Below are 18241 nucleotides of genomic sequence, written 5' to 3' on the forward strand. Positions count from 1 at the left end.
CTGAAGGACATAAATCCACACCGTGTAGAGGTCAAACATAGGAGTTTATTACGTACAGCGCTGACGGAGTGTCACCTCACTTATTAGGCTCAGAGACACCATCAATCAATTGATTACAATGGAATGTATGGATTTTCCATGGGTGGGGAAAGTGACAGGGTAGGCAGTCCCACACCCCCGGATAGGTTTAGCTGCAAGACATGATAGCACAGTAACCAATGATCAAAAGGTTACATATGTTGGATTCAATTTGGGGTCCATAGGAACGAAGTAGCTCCTTTGATTGTCCAAAAGATACATATCTAGGGGTAAAAGCAAAGAAAAAGTGAAAGTATATGGCAATAAAGATTGTCTTTCAAGTTGCTTATTTGTGTTTTAAGGCAGGCATTGGTGCCATGTGAAAGGGAGGTGGAAGGAGGCCATATCTTATACTGACATGCTTGAACCTTTCATAAACTCAAGGATGGATGTGTGGGAAGAACATCTCCCTACAGAAGAAACTGACACAACAGAAACAGGGCTTCTTTGTTCTATTTGCAACTTTGAATAAGACACAATTATTGCCCCCAACATCTGGCATTTTGCTGACCAGGCATATCTTAGCAAAAGCAAGGTTATCTTTAGTTATTCTGCTTTCTCTTAGCTATTGCTAGGCCTCTGACCTCTTGACCAAACTCTGGACTTTGAGCCTGTACACAAATCCATATACCAGGTTATTACATCAGCAATGGATTTTAACCCTTCACACACCATAGTTTGGTTATAAAACATGTTCATGACATGTTCAATTTTTTGCTACGATTTCTATGGCTGACAATATTTGCACTTCGATTTTACCATCACTTCTCCCAAAGTTTAAAATGAAACACCTACATCTTTACTTTCTAATGCACATACTATCATCCAAGTTTATACATCTTCAATTCTATTTCTGAAGGGAGGTATTTACAATTCCATGTTCTTTGCCCTGAAGTTTCCAGTAAGAGAAGTTGATAATTTCTGTCGTGTAAGAATTTCCCCTGAACTTTGTTCTTTCTGTACATGAGGAAATAAACTTAGATTTATTTCAGACTGAACTTTAGCTTTATTCAGGTCACTGTCACAACACTGTAGCCCTATTGACTTCAGATGGAATAAACAAAGATCTTACACTTATAATATGCCTTTCATCCCACAGGTTCACATAGCACTTAAACTGACATGCAAACTATGGAAAGGGATAATTTATCCTGCACTGAAAAGCAGCCACGATTTTAGCAGCACACAAAGACACTATATAAAAGTGAGTGATAGTAGACCTGAGCCTGAAGTGCAGAGGGAATGCAGGGAGGCAGAATGGACCAAGGCAGAATGGAACCAGATACACCTGCAGGAAAACGAAGGACACACTCATGATTTTCCTGGGTTTCTCTTTTGGAAAAGTTAATGCAGGGTTTGGGCCAAGGGGAGTTGTACCAAGAAAGATAAAGGTGTCGATGCAAGGGTTCTCATAGGGTATGTCTATACTGCAATAAAACACCTGCGGTTGGCCTATGTCAGCTAACTTGGGCTCACAGGACACAGACTGTGCTGCTATAAAATTGTAGTGGGGACGTTTGGGCTCAGGCTGAAACCTGGGGTCTGGAACCCTCTGTCCAGCCCAGAGCCTGAGCTCCAGCCTGAGCCCAAACATCCCCACTGAAATTTGATAGCACCACAGTCAGACATGTGAGACCAAGTCAGCTGAATCGGCCAACCGCAGGTGTTTTATTGCACAGTAGACATAACTAAAGAAGTCTGATCAGACCCAATGTAACATCCTTAAGTGAAATTTGGTCTGGACTCTGGGATTAACAGTCTTACATGATAAAAAAATGCCACGGAATCTTTAATGGTCACAAGTGGTCAGGAACTTGATTTCATAAATCCCATCTACAAGACAGAACCTCTTGCTACACAATACCTCCTAACCTCCATCCCAGCACATTGGTTCAATAGCAAATAAGAGAAAATGTGCCAGCTACAGTGTGGACTGTACCAACACTACTTCCTGCAGTTTCCTGGCATTCCTGTTAGGCCTCTTATCCAAGAACTGAGCCAGCTTAATGTGGTTTAACATGTGAGATCTGATGGGATCACATCACAAATGGGAATTGATTGGGTGTCCTCTAGACTGAGTTTGTTTTCTAAATTTGAGGAATTAAAGTCTCTCTAAAAGAAGAAAAAAATATATAGTTGATGGAGAAAAAAATTTAGCAACTATTCAGAAATACATTTACTTTGGCCCGATGATACAAGCTGCTCTAACCAGGAAAGTGGTGTGCAAAGAATGATCACAACTTGGCAGAGACCCTTTGGCAGGCTGAAAAAAAATCTCTTGAAGGGCAAATTCTCTTAATTCAAAAAAGTTGCAGAGATGTGCATACTGCAGCAAATAGAGGAAGCAGAAGCTAAAAATCTGCACAAAGACACATGGAAAGATGTATACTCGGTATGAAATAGAAAAGAGAGGAAAACAAGCAGAGAACTTTAAGACCGAGAAAAGCTAATTGCCTGATCAGGCTGCAGGGAGGAAAGACAGATGTTGGACTGCCCTTATTGTCCTTTTCCTCCCACACCTCCTGGCCAGCCATACTCTCCCTTTCCATACATCTCCTCTTCTCCGAGCCCTGAATCATCTTGCACACCCAAGACATCACTGCTCTCCCCCTCATGCCTAATGCTCCCAACATACTGGCATGTCTCCCAATTCACTTATCTTTGTGATAGAGTCTATCCCCTACCCAAAGAAATTACAGGAGACAACACTGGGGACAGCCTCTGGTATCCCCTTCTGGGCAGAGAACAGAGCTGGTACGATGGAAAGCAACTGCTCCCCGTAAAACAACTGAGTCTAGCTTCCCTGTGTCTTTCTTTTTCCAGTTTCAATGATTGATTTCAGTGATCCCAACAGCCTACTATGGCCATGAACCTGAGGCAGGGGAAATGTGAGTATTGTGATGATGATTTCCATTGTGACTACCCATCTGCTCAGGGGCTGCTGGTTTAAACGAAAGTAGTAGGTCACAAGGATAAGTAGGGGTAGGATGTAATTAAGGCAGAGCAAGGAGTGGAGGCTAAATTACCACTTTAGTGAAGGAAAGAAAGAGGAGGAAGAAACATTTTTGTTTCTTCCCTGTCCCAAAGTGCTTTTTGAAATGGTGAATGAGGAGGAATATCTCCCAAACAGCGGCCCAGCAGTGTTCCATCTCCCTCCTGGGAAGTAATCAATTCTCTGCCTCCTGCTTTCCACAGGTCTGGCCTTGGCGCTGGCGTCATGAGCTGTTTTCGAATCCGCCCGGCAGAGCCCCGGGACTGTCCTGAAATCCTGCGCCTCATCAAAGTAAGAGAGGGACAGAAGTGTGCAGGCATCTTGCCCTCAGTCAGTGTCTTTCCAAGTTTCCTTTTTAAAGCTTACTACTATTTCCTGTGCTAGGCGTAAACCCCAGTGAGCATGTTTATTAGCTACTTGTGTTAATGTGCTGGTGGATAATGGTACGTAAGATAAATTAGATAGATGTCTCAGACAGTTAGAAGTAGAAGCATGAGGTGTAGACGTAACTCTTGCCTATCCTCTCTGATACCCTGTCTTTTTGTTCCCCCAATCCATTTTCCCTTTTCACTCCATCCAAACCACATGACCACCTGCCCCCTTCATGTCTTTCTCTCGGTCCTGTTTCCCATCCTTCCTCCAAGCTGCACCCTCCCGATCCTGGTCTGCCATGCTTTAATCCTCTCTGCCTTCAGCTCCTTTCATTTCTTCCAAAAGACCATAAACCATAATCCTCCCTACAAGATAAGTGACCTGTTAATGAGACTGGGAAAAAAAAATCAAACTATAATCATGGAGCTACCAAGACATACAGCCCTATGCTAAACTTCACCCATTCACTCATACTGCTTTTCATTATATCCGGCCCCTTACAATGATTACTGTGCTATATCTTTACACTGTAAACTCTGAGATAGGGGCCTCATCTCTAAACACCTAGCAGACTGTTGGCTCTGTACAAATACTGTAATCAATTATGATAAAGAATGGGAAGAAATTCAGTTTTCCCTGACACGTAGACTATAGAGATGATGTTCGCTTATGTTGATATAGAAATTTGTTGAAATGTAAGTTGGCCAAAAAATCTATTTCCTAAAAATACACTTGATGATAGCTCGGCAAGGCCTGGTAAAATACGAGTAACGTGAAGTAAAGTGAGACAATTTAGAAAAGCAAGCTAGAGATAAGTTATGGCCTAAACCTAGGTCATGCTGTAAATGTATTTTGGTTCCAACTGGTTTTTACAAGTATTTTAGATAAATTGTTAATGTTTTGAACAATGCAATCTATATTGTTAGTTATGGGTATGGTATTTACGCAAATATTAATTAAAACAATGCTTCATGTTAACTAGCCAATGAGAAAGTAGAAAATATTTAATTATAGTAGTGGAAATACAGATATGGTAAAAGGTGGATTTAATGTTAATTAATTAAGTGCCATTATTATAGTTGATTATGAAAAGGATAGCACACTATTTTTATATTAGAGGTGACCATCCTCCATCAAGGTTACAGAAAGGATTATGCCTCGTTTAGGAACTAATCACCCTAAATGCATCAATTCATTTTAGAATACGAGTATAAATGCATTGCAGGGTTATAATGTAACGCCTGTTTGCTTAACTATTTTATATTAAATAAAGTTTTTAATTTTATCACTCATTGTGCCATTCACAGTCCGCCCTTAAATTATATTTTCTGTAACCACCCTGGAGGCTTGAACCTTAAAGAATTCAGTTTGATTTTATTCCTTATTTTTAAATTACTAATTATGAACACATACATCAAAGGTTACATATGTGAGATTCATTAGTTGTTAGTCTCCCAAGGAGAGTAATAGAAACCTCATCACTTGGCATTTTAAAATGCAGACTGGATAAAGCCCTTAGGATGGAATTCACTTCTTCGCAGATGGCCTATACCAGCCCCTCTGTGCTGTCAATGTCCCATGTTAACCGAGTGTGTGAAGGCAAAGTGACTCAGAGGAGTCCCTCTCTATCTGCTGTATACCATGCAGATGGGCTCCATGACAGCTCTAAACATACCAGAATAGAGAAGCAGCCTGGGGTTTGGGCGTGTCTCTTGGATCCACACTTATGTGGACCAGTAGATAGGACCAATTACCAGGTGCCAACAGATTGCAGTGCAGCTCTGAGTCTTGCCCATGTGCTGGAGGTGATGATAGATTCCATGTCCTCAATCCTACACCTAGCTCCCCCTAAAAAGCTTGTTTATTCACCTTCTGCATTGATCTTCTTTACAAGACTGCACAATGTACTCAATTTAATTCAGAGTCTGATTTTTTTTAACTGCCCTTCCTAAGATCTGTGCTTTATATATATTTATAAAATCTATACAGGTTTACCAATGCCATAAAAATATTTCTCAAATAAAATACCCAATGCCCACAAAAAATATGTTCCCCTGACTACTTCTCTGTTCCCCTTTCTTTTTGATCACTCCTGAACATGTTTATTCTACCTATGCTGCACAACAAACTGCCCTTCATTTCCTTCTCCGTGCCTTACTCCATGATACCTGCAATTACCTCCCATATCTGGTCGGAAATGCCTGCACTCTCTTCACAGACCTCTTTAAAAGTCCTTTCAACATGTTGAAAGCTATGGTGTTCTTCTGACAGAAACATTAAAAAAAAAAAAAAAAAGGGAAAAAAGGAAGGGCAAAAGGGGGTACTAACAAGAGTCCTGGTTAGCTTCAAACACAACCATCTTTCTTCTTGTTTCATACCATTTCCCATCCCTCAGTTGCACATTTTCTCACTAGATTGTAAACTATTTGGGACAGACCTTGTCTTCTTCCTCATATGTAAAGTTCCTAACACATTTTGGCTGATAAATAATTAGTAGTACTAATACTCTGGCTTTGGGCATGGAGTGATGAGTTTCACTTTAAGATTGTGGCAGGTCCTGACTGGTGCATTAAGAAATGAGAGCCTGCAATATCCCCACCCTCTTTGTGCCCCTCTGGAAGGGCTAGTCACAGTTATTGTGGATAGAATTGGCCACTGTGGGAAGAGCTGAGGTGGGGACACAACCATGTCCCTGTCCCTTCCTGCCAGTTGAGTTGACCCACTGTGAGTGCAAAAGCATATACTATCCCATTTCAAAGACCAGAGTAACTTCAACTTCAGTGTGTGATACCCCTTACACACAGAAGGAGTTAGGTAGAATTCGCACAGTGACAACCACTGCACAATAGCCCAAGTACAATCCCCACAATGACAGGTTTCAGAGTAACAGCCGTGTTAGTCTGTATTTGCAAAAAGAAAAGGAGTACTTGTGGCACCTTAGAGACTAACCAATTTATTTGAGCATGAGCTTTCGTGAGCTACAGCTCACTTCATCGGATGCATACCGTGGAAACTGCAGCAGACTTTATATATACACAGAGAATATGAAACAATACCTCCTCCCACCCCACTGTCCTGCTGGTAATAGCTTATCTAAAGTGATCATCAGGTTAGGCCATTTCCAGCACAAATCCAGGTTTTCTCACCCTCCACCCCCCCACACAAATTCACTCTCCTGCTGGTGATAGCCCATCCAAAGTGACAACTCTTTACACAATGTGCATGATAATCAAGTTGGGCCATTTCCTGCACAAATCCAGGTTCTCTCACCCCTCACCCCCCTCCAAAAACCCACCCCCATACACACACAAACTCACTCTCCTGCTGGTAATAGCTCATCCAAACTGACCACTCTCCAAGTTTAAATCCAAGTTAAACCAGAACATCTGGGGGGGGAGGTGGGGGTAGGAAAAAACAAGAGGAAATAGGCTACCTTGCATAATGACTTAGCCACTCCCAGTCTCTATTTAAGCCTAAATTAATATAAATTAATAGTATCCAATTTGCAAATGAATTCCAATTCAGCAGTTTCTCGCTGGAGTCTGGATTTGAAGTTTTTTTGTTTTAAGATAGCGACCTTCATGTCTGTGATTGCGTGACCAGAGAGATTGAAGTGTTCTCCGACTGGTTTATGAATGTTATAATTCTTGACATCTGATTTGTGTCCATTTATTCTTTTACGTAGAGACTGTCCAGTTTGACCAATGTACATGGCAGAGGGGCATTGCTGGCACATGATGGCATATATCACATTGGTGGATGTGCAGGTGAACCAATCCACCAATGTGATATATGCCATCATGTGCCAGCAATGCCCCTCTGCCATGTACATTGGTCAAACTGGACAGTCTCTACGTAAAAGAATAAATGGACACAAATCAGATGTCAAGAATTATAACATTCATAAACCAGTCGGAGAACACTTCAATCTCTCTGGTCACGCAATCACAGACATGAAGGTCGCTATCTTAAAACAAAAAAACTTCAAATCCAGACTCCAGCGAGAAACTGCTGAATTGGAATTCATTTGCAAATTGGATACTATTAATTTATATTAATTTAGGCTTAAATAGAGACTGGGAGTGGCTAAGTCATTATGCAAGGTAGCCTATTTCCTCTTGTTTTTTCCTACCCCCACCTCCCCCCCCAGATGTTCTGGTTTAACTTGGATTTAAACTTGGAGAGTGGTCAGTTTGGATGAGCTATTACCAGCAGGAGAGTGAGTTTGTGTGTGTATGGGGGTGGGTTTTTGGAGGGGGGTGAGGGAGTGAGAGAACCTGGATTTGTGCAGGAAATGGCCCAACTTGATTATCATGCACATTGTGTAAAGAGTTGTCACTTTGGATGGGCTATCACCAGCAGGAGAGTGAATTTGTGTGGGGGGGTGGAGGGTGAGAAAACCTGGATTTGTGCTGGAAATGGCCTAACCTGATGATCACTTTAGATAAGCTATTACCAGCAGGACAGTGGGGTGGGAGGAGGTATTGTTTCATATTCTCTGTGTATATATAAAGTCTGCTGCAGTTTCCACGGTATGCATCCGATGAAGTGAGCTGTAGCTCACGAAAGCTCATGCTCAAATAAATTGGTTAGTCTCTAAGGTGCCACAAGTACTCCTTTTCTTTTTGCGAATCCCCACAATGTGGCCAATGGCTTACAGGCACAATATGGCCCTTACTATTCATATTTCTCTCTCCTATCAGGCCTTTAAAGACATCCTCTTCTCCAGAGGTGATGTGTCTAAGACTTACATCTAGGAAAAAAAAAAAACCTTATCTTGTTCCCAACTGAGTCCTCCAGTTGCCATTTTATTGTATTTATTCCCTATCTTCTAACTTTTTGTATTTATTCCCTATCTTCCCTTTCTAGTTTTTGACTGCATCTCACCTGCAAGCCAGGGAGGATATTACATCACGTACCCACAAAACAATGAAGGGCTAGTAAGGTTAACATGCAAAGGAATGATATAACATTCCTCTATGCAAGAAATAAGCCCAGATACTTGTAGGCTAAGCTAACATGCTTCTACACCTGTTGGAACAGTAATCAGACTTATGAAGTCAGCGCAAGTGATACAGCAATCCTTCCCACAGATAAAAGTTTGCCACCTTTACAAAGTGTTCATTCCTCAATGGTCCAAGAGGAGAGTTTCCTAATCAGTTCTGAAATTCAGGTCTTCTGCAGGGGTAGCTAAAATACTGCCATCTTTTGGAGTTAATTTTCACTAATATGGCAGCAGGTTTCTGGAAAATACTGAGCCAGCCTTAACAGCAGCAATTTTTCATCATCATCATCTATAGAGTTCTGCTGATGTGATAAGACAGCACGCTACATCCTTCACAAAATACTTAGGAATGTTCTTTCTAACAACAAACAAAAAGTTCTACTAATCTGCTCAACTGCTAGTGATAACTGGGACCCCTGTATTGTGTTTCTATCCAACTTACTTCAAGAACGTTGAAGTCGTGGATGTAACTACTCTCTGCTTCCATTTACCTGTCTCACAAGTGTTGTGAAACATCATTAGTCAAAGGGACATCATCAAGTTAAAAAAAGTCACAAAGTTTTTACCACCTACATGCCGTACAAGTGACACCTAAGGTTACTATAAAACAAACTAAAGAAAAATATTTTCTTTATTTTCCCAGGTAGTGTATAGTCAGTATCACTATTTCTTATATGTAGTTCTCCTGTTTGTTTATGTCTTTCAAACAAGGGAGATTTTGTTTAACAAAAAAATAAAAATGGAATTGTAAAATCACAAAAATTGGAAGGGGGATTTGGGATGGGGTACTCCATGAAACTGCTTCTCTTTTTAAAGCTGACTAGATTCCAAGCTGACATCCTTTAATAATAAAAAGTGCTTTACTATTCTGATAAAACGGTGCTATGTAAGTGTAAAAGTATTATTATGGTCAGATTGTGCTCAGTTTACAGGATAACACATATGCTGCAGTTTTTTTCATTTCCATAGTGAATTAGAACATAGCAGATATAGAACAATAGTTTCTGCCTACCTCATTTGCAGAGCTCATGGCAGGATTGGGGCCTAAGGTAGCATTTTGCATCGAAATCCAAGTGTAGCCTAAACATTAATATTTTGCATAGTATTCTGTAAAGACTGCAACTATTGATGAAACCTCAAACTCCAATTTGTTCATCTGACAGGAACTAGCCGCATATGAAAATATGCCAAATGCAGTAAAACTAACAGAAAAAGGTAAGATTATACTCTAAATAAAAACACCTATGGAAACCCATACATTATACAGTAGAACATCAGAGTTACGAACACTAGAGTTACGAACTGACCGGTCAATCACACACCTCATTTGGAATTAGAAGTACACAATAAGGCAGCAGCAGAGAAACACCCCCCCCCCCCCCCAAAAAAAAAAAAACCCAACAGTACTGGGTTAAACGTAAACTACTAAAAAAAAAAAATAAAGGGAAAGTTTAAAAAAAGATTTGTCAGGGTAAGGAAACTGTTTTTGTGCTTGTTTCAATTCAAATTAAGATTTAGCTGCATTTTTTTCTTCTCCATAGTAAAGTTTCAAAGCTGTAGTAAGTCAAAGTTCAGTTGTGAACTTTTGAAAGAACCACCATAACATTTTGTTCAGAGTTATGAACATTTCAGAGTTACAAACAACCTCCATTCCCAACGTGTACGTAATTCTGAAGTTTGACTGTATATAAAACAACTATGTACTGTATATTTTTGAAAGATTGTGATGAATATTGCTGTTGGAGGCAAAGCGTTATAGTAGTTAGGACAGACAGAAAAACTGAGTTCTATTCCCATCTCTGCCATTAGCTTACTGCTACTTGCAGTTACACTTAGGCTATGTCTACACTAATACCTATGTTGGCAAAACTTATGTCACACAGGGGTGTGAATATTCCACCCTACTTGAGCGACATAAGTTACGCTGACATAAGCCCAAGTGTGCACAGCGCTCCGTCGCTACGAGAGTTTCTTCCGCTGACATAGCTACCGCCACTCATTGGGGGTGGGTTAATTATGTCAACGGGAAAGCTCTCTCCCGTGGGCATAGAGCGGCTACATGAGAAATCTTACAGCAGTGCAGCTGCATCGATACAGCTGTGCCACTGTAAGCTCTCTACTGTAGACATAGCCTTAGAGTCACACAGTCTGTCTCCTCATCTGTTAATGGAGAAAAACACTTACCTCATTTAAAAGCTGCAAGATCTTCAGCTGCAAGATTCTTAAAAGTGCTGCGTAAGTGTAAAGTATTTTATCCCTTCCATGTACTTTTCTTTTTGCAATTGGCTTTGTTTCCCCTGTCTGGTTCCATACTGAATTTGTACCGAGAGAACTGGAAATAAAAATTGAATGCTAACTTTTAAAACACAGAAATTTAAGTTTTATGTTGTGTGACAAATGGCATTTCTTCATCTGCCTCAGCCTAGTTATTTCTGGCCTTGATTAAAGGAGAGGACAGCAAACTAGGGTCCTGATCTTGTAGCCTTTACTCATGTGAGGAGTTCTACTGAAGTAAGCAGGAGTACTCATATGAGCAAGGGTTGCAGGATTGTTAACACTAGTTTAGGAAAATATCTTCCAACTTAGTTGCTAACTGAAACAGTAGGTGAAATAGTCAAACTACTTTTAAAGCTCCAGTTCCAGGTCAAAAGTGAAGTGCAAAAATTGAGTTTTTATATTTAACACTTTACTGCTCTAAACAAACTACCCCAAACCATGACCCTTTAATGTTTCTTTGAAGCACTGTTGCAGAAGAATTGGAACTGCTCATCGTGGGCCTGATCCAAAGTTCACTGAAGTCAACAGAAAGAATACTATTGCCTTCAATAGGTTTTGGATCAGGCCTCATGGAAGGGCCAGTTCAGCTGTAAATTATAGTTTCTCATATGTATGTTTTGATAGTCCAAGAGCAGAAACATTTTAGTACTTCCCACCCCAAATATTGATGTTTGAACATTTTCCATTTCATAACCTTAAATTTTTCTTTAGCTTTATGCTTTTTTATTAAAGATTTTTACAAATACAATCTAGTGCATTAATATCTTGACTCATGCTCCTAAATAGCTTTTATTCTCACCCTACCATACCTATTTCTTTCTTCTCTTATTCCAAGCTACCCCTTTTGAACACTCCATGCATTTTTCCGGAAAAGGCTGATGGACTGTAATTGTACAGCCAGCAGTAACTATTTCCAAGTACTCCCTCAGATGGAAAGCTACTTTACAAATATTCTTATTTACTATTTTTTTTAATGTGGTAAGCCTTCCATTAACTTACAGGTTTTAATTTTAATTTTAGATTTGCTTGAAGATGGCTTTGGAGAACATCCTTTCTACCACTGTCTAATAGCAGAAGTGCCAAAGGAGGGAAAAACAGGAAGTAAGCTAAACATGTTTTAAATATTTATCAATTGATTACCTCTAGCAATCCCTGATTACACAAAGAGTGACATAAGGGATAACAATACTGAGACAGCTGAGGCTGCCTATGGACCCTTAGCTGACCACAGCAAGGTAACTTCATGGATTTTTCTTCTAGATATTTTAATAAAAAGTTCACTGCCATCAATGGATGAATGAACAGAGACTGAATTATCTTCTCTATCTAAAAGGTGTTCCCCGCCGGTCATAGCTGAGGCACACTGGTGATGTGATGTTCATCCACAATCCACATTCCACTTTGTTGGTCTTTAGAGATTGACAAGAGTGCCAGTTAGTGGTACTAATTCTGTGGATGTGATCAAATGGTAATAGAGATTAGAGTGTTGTTAGTAAGGCAAATGAATTTAATCTGAAACCTGTTCCTTATGAAGAACCCCTTCGCCCAGTACCTCCATTACCTTTGATAATACATTCTGCCTTCTTGATTACACCTTAGTATCAGTAAGTATCTGAGGTTTCCTTCCTAGTATCTCAGATTTTACAAGTGCCTTCTGCGTGAAAAATACCCAAGACTTTTAAAAAATCCTGCAGTTTGGAGTGCATGCCTTTCGATACTATTAAAACAAATAATGGCTTTGTGGTGCTTGTTTGGTCTGAAATCTATGTTTGTTGCATTTTAACATGATTCAGTACGCAGGAATTTTCACTGAGAGCTATCTGAGTTTATATCAAAAGTTTCCTTTAAAAGGTTGAAGGATAGCTATAAAGAATTGTATTGATATACTTTACATAAGCTAGCCAGGTTTCAGAGCAGCAGCCATGTTAGTCTGTATTCGCAAAAAGAAAAGGAGTACTTGTGGCACCTTAGAGACTAAAACTTATTGGAGCAAAAACTTTCGTGAGCTACAGCTCACTTCAACGGATGCATTCAGTGGAAAATACAGTGGGGAGATTTATATACATAGAGAACATGAAACAGTGGGTGTTACCATACACACTGTAACAAGAGAGAGTGATCACTTAAGGTGAGCTATTACCAGCAGGAGAGGCGGGGCCAGGGGGTGGAAAAAACTTCTGTAGTGATAATCAAGGTGGGCCATTTCCAGCAGTTGACAAGAACTTCTGAGGAACAGTGGGGAGTGGAGTGGGGAGGGAATAAACATGGGAAAATTGTCTTACTTTGTGTAATGACCCATCCACTCCCAGTCTCTATTCAAGCCTAAGTTAATTGTATCCAGTTTGCAAATTAATTCCAATTCAGCAGTCTCTAGTTGGAGTCTGTTTTTGAAGTTTTTTTTGTTGAAGAATTGCAACTTTTAGGTCTGTAATCGAGTGACCAAAGAGATTGAAGTGTTCTCCAACTGGTTTTTGAATGTTTATAATTCTTAACGTCTGATTTGTGTCCATTTATTCTTTTACGTAAAGACTGTCCAGTTTGGCCAATGTACATGGCAGAGGGGCATTGCTGGCACATGATGGCATATATCACATTGGTAGATGTGCAGGTGAACGAGCCTCTGATAGTGTGGCTGATGTGATTAGGCCCTATGATGGCGTCCCCTGAATAGATATGTGGACACAGTTGGCAACGGGCTTTGTTGCAAGGATAGGTTCCTGGGTTAGTGGTTCTGTCGTGTGGTTGCTGGTGAGTATTTGCTTCAGGTTGGGGGGCTGTCTGTAAGCAAGGACTGGCCTGTCTCCCAAGATCTGTGAGAGTGATGGGTCATCCTTCAGGATAGGTTGTAGATCCTTGACGATGCGTTGGAGAGGTTTTAGTTGGGGGCTGAAGGTGATGGCTAGTGGCGTTCTGTTATTTTCTTTGTTGGGCCTGTCCTGTAGTAGGTGACTTCTGGGTACTCTTCTGGCTTTGTCAATCTGTTTCTTCACTTCAGCAGGTGGGTACTGTAGTTGTAAGAATGCTTGATAGAGATCTTGTAGGTGTTTGTCTCTGTCTGAGGGGTTGGAGCAAATGCGGTTGTATCGTAGAGCTTGGCTGTAGACAATGGATCGTGTGGTGTGGTCAGGGTGAAAGCTGGAGGCATGTAGGTAGGAATAGCGGTCAGTAGGTTTCCAGTATAGGGTGGTGTTTATGTGACCATCGCTTGTTAGCACCGTAGTGTGCAGGAAGTGGATCTCTTGTGTGGACTGCTCCAGGCTGAGGTTGATGGTGGGATGGAAACTGTTGAAATCATGGTGGAATTCCTCAAAGGGTTCTTTTCCATGGGTCCAGATGATGAAGATGTCATCAATGTAGCGCAAGTAGAGTAGGGGTGTTAGGGGACGAGAGCTGAGGAAGCGTTGTTCTAAGTCAGCCATAAAAATGTTGGCATACTGTGGGGCCATGCGGGTACCAATAGCAGTGCCGCTGATTTGAAGGTATACATTGTCCCCAAATGTGAAAAAGTTATGGGTGAGGACAAAGTCACAAAGTTCAGCCACCAGGTTTGCCGTGACATTATCGGGGATACTGTTCCTGACGGCCTGTAGTCCATCTTTGTGTGTTGGTGTAGAGGGCTTCTACATCCATAGTGGCCAGGATGGTGTTTTCAGGAAGATCACCGATGGACTGTAGTTTCCTCAGGAAGTCAATGGTGTCTCGAAGGTAGCTGGGAGTGCTGGTAGCGTAGGGCCTGAGGAGGGAGTCTACATAGCCAGATAATCCTGCTGTCAGGGTGCCAATGCCTGAGATGATGGGGCGTCCAGGATTTCCAGATTTATGGATCTTGGGTAGCAGATAGAATACCCCAGGTCGGGGTTCCAGGGGTGTGTCTGTGCGGATTTGTTCTTGTGCTTTTCAGGGAGTTTCCTGAGCAAATGGTGTAGTTTCTTTTGGTAACCCTCAGTGGGATCAGAGGGTAATGGCTTGTAGAAAATGGTGTTGGAGAGCTGCCTAGCAGCCTCTTGTTCATATTCCGACCTATTCATGATGACGACAGCACCTCCTTTGTCAGCCTTTTTGATTAAGATGTCAGAGTTGTTTCTGAGACTGTGGATGGCATTGTGTTCTGCACGGCTGAAGTTATGGGGAAAGTGATGCTGCTTTTCCACAATTTCAGCCCGTGCACGTCAGTGGAAGCACTCTATGTAGAAGTCCAGTCTGTTGTTTCGACCTTCAGGAGGAGACCACCCAGAATCCCCCTTTTTGTAGTCTTGTTAGGAAGCTCTCTGTGGGTTAGTATGTTGTTCAGAGGTGTGTTGGAAATATTCTTTGAGTCGGAGGCGTCGAAAATAGGATTCCAGGTCACCACAGAACTGTATCATGTTCGTCGGGGTGGAGGGGCAGAAGGCGAGGCCCCGAGATGGGACAGATTCTTCTGCTGGGCTAAGAGTATAGTTGGATAGATTAACAATATTGCTGGGTGGGTTAAGGGAACCACTGTTGTGGCCCCTTGTGGCATGTAATAGTTTAGAGAGTTTAGTGTCCTTTTTCTTTTGCTCCAATAAGTTTTAGTCTCTAAGGTGCCACAAGTACTCCTTTTCTTTAAGCTAGCCAGTTATTTCACTTTTTATGTTCTTTCTTTTCAGGTAGTTGCATTGTAGGCTACGCTATGTATTACTTTACGTATGACCCTTGGATCGGCAAGTTACTTTACCTGGAAGACTTCTATGTCATGGAACCGTATAGAGGTAACAAACAAGCTCGTTAACAAGCCTCACTCTTGATAAAAAACAACAACAAATAATTACTCGTTTACTCTTTCAGTATGAATTAGCTTCCAGCTTTCTCTTTCAATACCTCTAGGCAATATAGTTCTGTAAATAAATATCCTGCAAGTTTTATAAGGGAACAAAGCATGAATGTGTTTCCAACCGTTAGAGGACTTTGTCTTCTGAAACATAATATACTTGAATACTATTATTAATACATTCTGTGCATGATTCTGAGAACTCTTCAAAGAAATTATGTTGCAGAATTTTGAAACTTTTAAGGTGAAGCTAATATTGTTTTCTAATGTCAGTGAAAAAAGTATATTTTAATTTCTTATCATGTTTAAAAGTAAATTTTAATGCCTTTAAATTTAATGTAATAAAAGGATTAAGAGCTTGACCTGCAATAGAAGTGATATTGACACAAAATATAAAATAATTAACTTTTTAAAAAATTTCTCATGCTAACCCTTTATTTCAAGTACTTATGAAGGTGCTAAAATATATCACAATTACTCACAAATAAAAAAAATCAACAAATTTAAACAAATTCCAAAATTTCATAGAAGTACAAGTAATATCAAATGAAAATATTTTATGCAATAGTTTAAAAGTAGTACTACTTCACTGTAAATCAACATTTCCTTATGATCCAGTCAAAACACACATAGCTTAGTTCAATATATTTATATTATATATATTAAATATAAAATTATGATACAAAAATGTATATTTGCTCATTTCCAATGACATTTATTAGAAAAGTAATTCTATTTTCAATATAAAAGTTAAATTAATTTGAATTTCCAGTTAAGTATTTTAAAATGTCCAACTACAGTTTCATAAAAATATATCTTGCTATGAAACTGTGTGTGTGTACTGATATTTTTAATGTTTGCACTATTTAATAGGCTTGGGCATTGGCTCGGAAATCTTAAAGAGATTAAGCCAGGTATGTATCATTTAAAACAAAGACTTACAAACACTACATAATTTAAATGGTCATCTCCCTCATTTTATGACCTATGACAGTGTAAGATTTTGATTCACAAAGTCACTGTAGAGTATGCTTACTACATATGATCAATTAATGTAACACAAACATGTAGACTTGTTTTCATATAGATTTCTTTTCCTGCCAATGCAAGTCTGTTCTCAGCAAAATTTTATCAAGTGATTTTTTTGTTTGGTCTAGTGGTAAATGGACTCTTAAAGCAGTAGGACTTCTACATCTTCCACAGGGAGATTTTCCCTTAACTAAATAGACTCTCACAGTTCAGTTAGGACAAGCCTTCTGATATTTTGCTTAAGTTTCCCTATGCTCAATTTCACACTGTTATATACCCTGTTGTACCTCTTTAGGAACACACTAAGTAATTCTTCTCTGGCCTTCATACTTACTTTCAAATAATGAGGGGAAAAATCTTACCCCCTGCTCAGTGTGTAAAAAAGTCCCAGTAGGCAGCAGAGCTTGTGTGATTATGCTGGAATACAAGAAGCCCTTCAAGGCGTCTCCATTTATTGTGTTCCAATGACCTGGTCTGCAGAACAAGAGGGGTCTTAGATATGTGTCTAATGAGCAGACCAGGCAGAGTTTAATGGGTAAACTAAGCACCCCTGTGGAAATCAGAAGAGCAGCTGCAGCCTTCCCATTGTAGTAACAGATGTGGATATGCTCCAAGGCTTATGTTGGAATATGTCCCTACACTAACTAGGAGCAAGCCTCCCAGCCTGGGTAGACGTGCTTGTGCTAGTGGGGCTTGCACTAGCATGTTAAAAATAGGTGTGTGAATGTTACAGCACCAATGGAGGCACGGGCTAGCCATGAGAGCTCAAGCGATAGCCTGAGCCTTCACCAGTGCTGCAACATCCACACAGCTATTTTTAGCACACTAGCACAAGCCCTTCTAATACAAATCTGCCTATGCTGGCTGGGAGACTTGCTCCAAGCTGTCATGTAGACATACCCTTGGAGTTGCCATCCCTGGCCACCTGAGAATCCCTCTGCCAAGCCCATATACTAGTGTATTGCAGAGTTTCCAGGAATTGGACCATAGACTAGTTACACTGCCTTTTTTCCCTCAGTTTAACTAAGAGTGATCTAATCTAGCAGACTACTCGCTTGTTGGTCCTGTGAATGTCACGATGACAAAAGAGGGTAAGGCATCTCTGCGGAGAATTTTGGCTCAAACTGTTGCTATTTTCTTGAGTTCATCACTATAACATGTGCAAAAAGGAACTAGCTTGTTAGAGAACATGAACTGCTCTGGCATCTACTGTGTGTGCAGTGGCCTTTTGCAATGGTACCACTGGCCCTTTTCATAGATTGCTCTTTCTATTTGTAGATGAGTATCTGAACTAGTATTGGAGAAGGCATCCCAAAATAATGCCTTGCAAGTAATACAGAATGTTTACTTTTCAACAGATAGCAATCAAAACAAACTGTAGCTGCATGCATTTCCTTGTAGTCATTTGGAACAAGCCATCTATAGAGTACTATATGAGACGTGGAGCTTTAGACCTTTCCACTGAAGAGGGCTGGCATCTCTTCAGATTTAACAAAGAGAATCTTCTCAGAATGGCATCTGGAGAATGAAGGAAGTTCCCATTCACCATTCCAAGATTTGTGAGAGATTAGATTTTTAATCTGCAATCAGTTTGTCCTGCTTTTGGTTTGGCACAATACAACATCTGCTGCTTACATCCTGAAGTTCTAGTTTGTTATTCATTTAACAAGATTAATCAAGTTTATGTAACTTCTCTGTT

At 40.3% G+C, this 18241-nt stretch overlaps 1 protein-coding gene and 1 long non-coding RNA gene across 5 annotated transcripts in view; one reads left to right on the forward strand and one right to left on the reverse strand.

The window, feature by feature from the left end:
- Positions 1 to 11012, reverse strand: part of LOC144270679 (uncharacterized) — a 20724-nt gene extending 9712 nt beyond the window's left edge. The window contains exon 1 of the long non-coding RNA XR_013347196.1: positions 10632 to 11012. This is a non-coding gene — a long non-coding RNA (uncharacterized LOC144270679). The remainder of the gene's footprint in view (positions 1 to 10631) is intronic.
- SATL1 (spermidine/spermine N1-acetyl transferase like 1) lies at positions 3296 to 18071 on the forward strand. 4 transcript variants are annotated; one of them, XM_077827322.1, is made up of 7 exons: positions 3296 to 3361; positions 9611 to 9662; positions 11745 to 11838; positions 12945 to 12959; positions 15357 to 15454; positions 16387 to 16427; positions 17901 to 18071. In XM_077827322.1, the coding sequence occupies exons 1-7, from the start codon at positions 3296 to 3298 to the stop codon at positions 18069 to 18071; spliced, it is 537 nt and encodes a 178-aa protein (XP_077683448.1). The 4 variants fall into 4 exon arrangements, with proteins under 4 accessions (XP_077683448.1, XP_077683450.1, XP_077683451.1 ...); XM_077827324.1 differs by lacking the exon at positions 12945 to 12959 and adding an exon at positions 13617 to 13626 and having other exon boundaries at positions 11745 to 11825; XM_077827325.1 differs by lacking the exon at positions 12945 to 12959 and adding an exon at positions 14413 to 14429 and having other exon boundaries at positions 11745 to 11811; positions 15353 to 15454.
- Positions 18072 to 18241: the final 170 nt, after the last annotated feature.

Source organism: Eretmochelys imbricata, chromosome 9, assembly GCF_965152235.1.
Source record: "Eretmochelys imbricata isolate rEreImb1 chromosome 9, rEreImb1.hap1, whole genome shotgun sequence".
Taxonomy (NCBI): Eukaryota; Metazoa; Chordata; order Testudines; family Cheloniidae; genus Eretmochelys; species Eretmochelys imbricata.

What these genes read in the sequence shown, in the direction of transcription:
- SATL1 (XM_077827322.1), top strand. Translation starts at nt 3,296, where the DNA reads ATGAGCTGTTTTCGAATCCGCCCGGCAGAGCCCCGGGACTGTCCTGAA. An exon ending in AGTAAAACTAACAGAAAAAG is followed by an intron (nt 9,663 to 11,744) that starts GTAAGATTATAC and finishes TTTTAATTTTAG; the next exon opens with ATTTGCTTGAAGATGGCTTT. An exon ending in TGTCATGGAACCGTATAGAG is followed by an intron (nt 15,455 to 16,386) that starts GTAACAAACAAG and finishes ACTATTTAATAG; the next exon opens with GCTTGGGCATTGGCTCGGAA.